The sequence below is a fragment of the Oncorhynchus nerka genome, unplaced genomic scaffold, assembly GCF_034236695.1.
Source record: "Oncorhynchus nerka isolate Pitt River unplaced genomic scaffold, Oner_Uvic_2.0 unplaced_scaffold_7009, whole genome shotgun sequence".
Taxonomy (NCBI): domain Eukaryota; kingdom Metazoa; phylum Chordata; class Actinopteri; order Salmoniformes; family Salmonidae; genus Oncorhynchus; species Oncorhynchus nerka.
Window position 1 is genome coordinate 297 of NW_027034306.1, and position 7,290 is coordinate 7,586.

Genomic DNA, 7,290 nt, shown 5'->3' on the forward strand with positions numbered 1-7,290 from the left:
TATATTACCTGAATACGATGAGGTGGTGTTATATTACTTACCTGAATACGATGAGTTGCTGTTATATTGCCTACCCTGAATACGATGAGGTGGTGTTATATTACCCTGAATACGATGAGGTGGTGATATATTACCTGTATACGATGAGGTGGTGTTATATTACCTGAATACGATGAGGTGGTGTTATATTACCTACCCTGTATACGATGAGGTGGTGTTATATTACCTACCCTGTATACGATGAGGTGGTGTTATATTACCTGAATACGATGAGGTGGTGTTATATGACCTACCCTGAATACGATGAGGTGGTGTTATATTACCTACCCTGTATATGATGAGGTGGTGTTATATTACCTACCCTGTATACGATGAGGTGGAGTTATATTACCTGTATACGATGAGGTGGTGGTATATTACCTACCCTGTATACGATGAGGTGGTGTTATATTACCTATACTGAATACGATGAGGTGGTGTTATATTACCTATCCTGAATACGATGAGGTGGTGTTATATTACCTACCCTGAATACGATGAGGTGGTGTTATATTACCTATCCTGAATACGATGAGGTGGTGTTATATTACCTATCCTGAATACGATGAGGTGGTGTTATATTACCTACCCTGTATACGATGAGGTGGTGTTATATTACCTGTGTACGATGAGGTGGTGTTATATTACCTACCCTGTATACGATGAGGTGGTGTTATATTACCTATCCTGAATACGATGAGGTGGTGTTATATTACCTACCCTGTATACGATGAGGTGGTGTTATATTACCTATCCTGAATACGATGAGGTGGTGTTATATTACCTATCCTGAATACGATGAGGTGGTGTTATATTACCTACCCTGTATACGATGAGGTGGTGTTATATTACCTATCCTGAATACGATGAGGTGGTGTTATATTACCTATCCTGAATACGATGAGGTGGTGTTATATTACCTACCCTGTATACGATGAGGTGGTGTTATATTACCTGTGTACGATGAGGTGGTGTTATATTACCTACCCTGTATACGATGAGGTGGTGTTATATTACCTACCCTGAATACGATGAGGTGGTGTTATATTACCTATCCTGAATACGATGAGGTGGTGTTATATTACCTATCCTGAATACGATGAGGTGGTGTTATATTACCTACCCTGTATACGATGAGGTGGAGTTATATTACCTGTGTACGATGAGGTGGTGTTATATTACCTACCCTGTATACGATGAGGTGGTGTTATATTACCTACCCTGTATACGATGAGGTGGTGTTATATTACCTACCCTGTATATTACATACCTTGTATACGATGAGATCGTGCTCTCCGTCCCTCAGGGTCGTCCCATCGTACCTCATCAGCTTCACAAACGACAGGGCGAATATCTTCTCCGATTTGTCTTTGGCTGCAGGGGGAGGAAAGGATACAACCAGTTAGAGCCCCGCCCACTGAACCAGACAACCAGTTAGAGCCCCGCCCACTGAACCAGACAACCAGTTAGAGCCCAGGCCCACTGAACCAGACAACCAGTTAGAGGCCCGCCCACTGAACCAGACAACCAGAACACAACACATATGAATCATACACAATCCCATCCTCATTCAGGACACCTAGGAGTCCAATAATCTGAACTGCAATAACTGTGTTGTATCCAGTCCATATGGCAGAGTGTATTCTCTCTCCATCATCGCTACACTATCCCCCAGGGGGAATGATGTCAGCACACTGTATATTCAGAGTGTATTCTCGCTACATCTTCGCTACACTATCCCCCAGGGAGAATGATGTCAGCACACTGTATATTCAGAGTGTATTCTCGCTACATCTTCGCTACACTATCCCTCAGGGAGAATGATGTCAGCACACTGTATATTCAGAGTGTATTCTCGCTACATCTTCGCTTACACTATCCCCCAGGAGAATGATGTCAGCACACTGTATATTCAGAGTGTATTCTCGCTACATCTTCGCTACACTATCCCTCAGGGAGAATGATGTCAGCACACTGTATATTCAGACCAGACCCTGAGGGTAACACATAGACAATAGAACAGTATTTGTGAAGCAGCCTCCGTGTGGGTCCTATATAAACCGAGAGGAGAGTAACGGCTGTGTCCGGATGGGACCGAATACATCACCATCACAGATCAACAAGCTCAAATTTACGTGACGTTCAGGAACGTGATTCACCGGGAGCATCTGGTGCATTCAATCTGTATAAATCAACTTATTGGTTTTCTGCCCGTAGCCTGGCGCGGTGAATAACCCCAAGTCACGGACCGGGAAGACAACCAACAGAAAGATAGAAAGAGGATCACGGTATGCGCGCAGAATCAGAGAGGAGTGGATTCACGCAATGACTTCATCAGACACCTTCAAATACAGGTCACAGATTAAAACAAAGGAGTCGCATTATCTTGTCTTAGAAACCTGTACATCTCAGCTGTTCACCGACCTAGAATGAACTCCTTGAAATGTACTTCTCTCCTCCATACCTTCCCATACAATGAATGATACCTCAACAGTAAGAATAGGCAGGATGGAAACATCAGACATCAAACATGCCTCAGGTAGGTAATCATCCAACCTGAGCCAGAAAGACAAGGCAAGTAACTATACTGAAGGAAAATTATTTAAAAACGCACTTGCAACAATTTATAGGATTGACTGAATTACAGTTCTGGTAAGAAGGAAAATTGTCCAATTAAATGAATTCATTAGACCCTAATCTATGGATTTCACGGATTGCAGGGGCACAGCCTGACTGGCTGGCTGAGTGACTGACTGGCTGGCTGAGTGACTGACTGGCTATTGAGTGACTGGCTGGCTGGGAGTGACTGGGCAGGGCACAGCCTGACTGGTTGGCTGAGTGAGTGACTGGCTGGCTGGAGTGACTGACTGGGCAGGGACAGCCTGACTGGCTGGCTGAGTGACTGACTGGCTGGCTGAGTGACTGACTGGGCAGGGACACAGCCTGACTGGCTGGCTGAGACTGACTGGCTGGCTGAGTGGCTGAGCTGGCTGGCTGGCTGGGAGGGCACAGCCTGACTGGCTGGCTGAGTGACTGACTGGCTGGCTGAGTGGCTGGCTGAATGACTGGCTGGCTGGCTGAGTTGACTGACTGGCTGGCTGAGTGAATGACTGGCTGGCTGGCTGAGTTACTGACTGACTGACTGAGCCTGGCTGGCTGGCTGAGTGACTGACTGGCTGGCTGGCTGGCTGAGTGACTGACTGGCTGGCTGAGTGACTGACTGGCTGGCTGAGCGGACTGACTGGCTGAGTGACTGACTGGGCAGGGCACAGCCTGACTGGCTGGCTGAGTGACTGACTGACTGGCTGAGGACTGACTGGCTGGCTGAGTGGCTGGCTGGCTGGCTGAGTGACTGGCAGGGGCACAGCCTGACCGGTTGGCTGAGTGACTGACCGGTTGGCTGAGTGACTGACTGGCTGGCTGAGTGACTGACTGGGCAGGGACACAGCCTGACTGGCTAGCTGAGTGACTGACTGGCAGGCTGAGTGGCTGGCTGGCTGGCTGAGTGACCGACTGGCTGGCCAGTGAATGACTGGCTGGCTGGGCTGAGTTACTGACTGACTGCTGGCTGAGTGGCTGGCTGAGTGACCGACCGGCTGGCCGAGCGGACTGACCGGTCGCCATTGACTGGTCATTATACTGGCTGGACTGATCTGGCTGAGTGATTGGCTGAGCGGACTGACTGAGGACTGACTGACTCGCTGAGCACTGACTGACTGGCTGCTACGGAGGACTGGCTGCTGAAGCTGGTTGAGGGACTGGCTGGCCAGCTGGCTGAGGACTGGTTGGACTGACTGACTGGCTGCTGAGTGATGACTGGTTGAGCGGATCAACACTGACTGACTGCTGGCTGAGTGACCGATCAGCTGGCTGATCGCTGGCTGGTTGACGACTGGCTGACTGGACTGAGTGATCAGCCGGCTATGCGACCGACCGAGACTGACCATGGCTGAGTGGCTGACTGACTGGCTGGCTGAGTGACTGGCTGACTGACTGGCTGAGTGACTGGCTGAGTGACTGACTGAGTGACTGACTGACTGGCTGAGTGACTGACTGGCTGGCTGACTGACTGGCTGGCTGAGTGACTGGCTGGCTGGCTGACTGGCTGGCTGGCTGAGTGACTGGCTGACTGACTGGCTGAGTGACTGGCTGAGTGACTGACTGAGTGACTGACTGACTGGCTGAGTGACTGACTGACTGGCTGGCTGACTGACTGGCTGGCTAGCTGGCTGAGTGACTGGCTGGCTGAGTGACTGGCTGAGTGACTGGGTGAGTGACTGAGTGAGTGACTGAGCTGAGTGACTGAGTGACTGACCGACTGGCTGGCTAAGTGTATGAGAAGTAAACCGTGCTAGAGGATTAGTCTTTGCTGAAGCCCACAACAGTGTGTGTGTGTGTGTCAATGCTGAATGAGAGGACGGATAGCTTCAGCCTAAATACAGCACGTTTCAAACAGACAACCCTCATTCCAGGCTGTCTGGACCTGCTAATTGATCGTTTTGCATACGGCCGCCTCTCCCAGCTCCTCTTGGCTGGACTAACCGATAATACACCATGAGGCGAGCAGATGGAGCAACAAGGCTGCCAGGACAGGCTTCCTCAGCCCTGTTCCACACCCATAAACATTAAAAACACTAACCAAAATAAATACATACATTTAGAATGGAGTCCCTTCAGCCAGGCGGACGCCGTTCCCAACATACAAATGAGCAGTTAGAGTGCAATTCTCCCAGCTCGGGCCCACTGAAGTAGGCCCACCGACAGCGCGGGCCCACCGACAGCGTGCGGCCCACCGACAGCCATGCGCGGGCCCCACCGACAGCCAGCGCGGCCCCACCCGACTAGCCAGCGCGGGCCCCACCGACACAGCCAGCACGGGCCCCACCGACAGCCAGCACGGCCCCACCGACTAGCCAGCGCCCGAGGCCCCACCGACCAGCCAGCCCGGACCCCACCGCAGCCAGCGGACTCCCACCGACAGCCAGCGCGGACCCACCGACAGCCAGCCTTGGCCCCACCGACAGCCAGCGCGGGCCCCAACGACAGCCAGCGCGGGACCCAACGACAGCCATTCCAACAGAATAACATGAATCTCATCTATGTAGGGGAATTTCATTCCACAATTAAAGTGACACAGGGTGAACTGTATAGTAATTGTTATGACCAGGGCTCGTGTCCTAAATGGCCTCCTGTTCCCTATGAGTGCCAGGATGTAGGGTCAGGACCCAGTCTGCTTGACTTGGACGACTGGGGACAGGTTAGGAGCCAATTGCTTAGTATTTATGAATTCATTGTCTGAATAATTGTATGAATTTAAATTTAGGCTCGTAACCTAGTGGTCTAAATTATGAATTTATATTTGTGCTCATGGCCTAGGGTGGTCTAGTGGTCCATGAATTTAAATTTGTGCTCGTGGCCTAGTGATCTAAGTTACCTCCATCTTTCCCCACTGTCACCCTCTCTCCATCTTTCCCCACTGTCCTCCTCTCTCCATCTTTCCCCACTGTCATCCCCTCTCCATCTTCCCCCACTGTCATCCCCTCTCCATCTTTCCCACTGTCATCCTCTCTCCATCTTTCCCCACTGTCATCCCCTCTCCATCTTTCCCCACTGTCATCCTCTCTCCATCTTTCCCCACTGTCATCCTCTCTCCATCTTTCCCCACTGTCATCCTCTCTCCATCTTTCCCCACTGTCATCCTCTCTCCATCGTTCCCCACTGTCATCCTCTCTCCATCTTTCCCCACTGTCATCCTCTCTCCATCTTTCCCCACTGTCATCCTCTATCCATCTTTCCCCACTGTCATCCCCTATCCATCTTTCCCCACGGTCATCCCCTATCCATCTTTCCCCACGGTCATCCCCTATCCATCTTTCCCTACTGTCATCCTCTCTCCATCTTTCCCCACGGTCATCCCCTATCCATCTTTCCCTACTGTCATCCTCTTCCATCTTTCCCCACTGTCATCCCCTATCCATCTTTCCCCACTGTCATCCCCTATCCATCTTTCCCCACTGTCATCCCCTATCCATCTTTCCCCACTGTCATCCTCTCAATCTTTCCCCACTGTCATCCCCTATCCATCTTTCCCCACTGTCATCCTCTCTCCATCTTTCCCCACTGTCATCCTCTCTCCATCTTTCCCCACTGTCATCCTCTCAATCTTTCCCCACTGTCATCCCCTATCCATCTTTCCCCACTGTCATCCACTCTCTCAGTTAAATAGGGTCAGAAAATACCTTCAGAACATTCACATTGGTACTTACATTCTTGAGATGATCGGTGGCGGAAGGTGAATCGCAGGTGACTTCGGTTCACGTCTTCAATGGGGATGGCAACCTTGAGGTTCAACAGTTAGACAGGAGACAGACAGATAAATGAAACTCAATGCATCTCAAATTAAAGTACACACATGTACATGAACACACACACACACAAAACACAAGGATATAAGACAGACCCACCTTGATGGTTTCAAACCAGCGTGGCTGTTTGATCTGGTAGTAGATGACAGACTTGTACTCCAAGATGCCCTCGTCTCCAGCACCAGGGAACATCACGTTCTGAAAGAGAGAGCGAGAGAGAGCAGTGGAAACGGAGAGTTAATTTAAATATAATAATAAATACCATTTAACAGAAGCTTTAATCCAAAGCAACTTAAAGTTATCCGTACATTTTACATAAGGGTGGTCCCGGGAATCAAACCACTATACTGTAAAAGCCATGTTCTACTAACTGACCTACAGAGGACCGTGTTCTACTAACTGACCTACAGAGGACCATGTTCTACTAACTGAACTACAGAGGACCATGTTCTACTAACTGAACTACAGAGGACCATGTTCTACTAACTGAACTACAGAGGACCATGTTCTACTAACTGACCTATAGAGGACCATGTCTCTACGAGGGACCATGTTCTACTAACTGACCTATAGAGGCTGTTCTACTCTGACTACAGAGGGCCATGTTCTACTAACTGACCTATAGAGGCCCTGGGGCCATGTTCTACTAACTGACCTATAGAGGCCCTGGGGCCATGTTCTACTAACTGACCTACAGAGGACCATGTTCTACTAACTGACCTACAGAGGACCATGTTCTACTAACTGACCTACAGAGGACCATGTTCTACTAACTGACCTATAGAGGCCCTGGGGCCATGTTCTACTAACTGACCTATAGAGGCCCTGGGGCCATGTTCTACTAACTGACCTATAGAGGCCCTGGGGCCATGTTCTACTAACTGAC

The 7,290-nt window shown here is 49.8% G+C and overlaps 1 protein-coding gene across 1 annotated transcript; it reads right to left on the reverse strand.

Annotated features, from left to right (window-relative positions):
- Positions 1–1,309: 1,309 nt before the first annotated feature.
- Positions 1,310–6,602, reverse strand: LOC135566145 (dedicator of cytokinesis protein 1-like; the record flags this gene model as incomplete). The annotated part of the gene is made up of 3 exons (XM_065013999.1): positions 1,310–1,413; positions 6,306–6,378; positions 6,504–6,602. Coding segments are annotated over 3 exons (276 nt in total), but the record flags the coding sequence as incomplete, so codon positions are not given.
- Between the last annotated feature and the right edge of the window lie 688 nt (positions 6,603–7,290).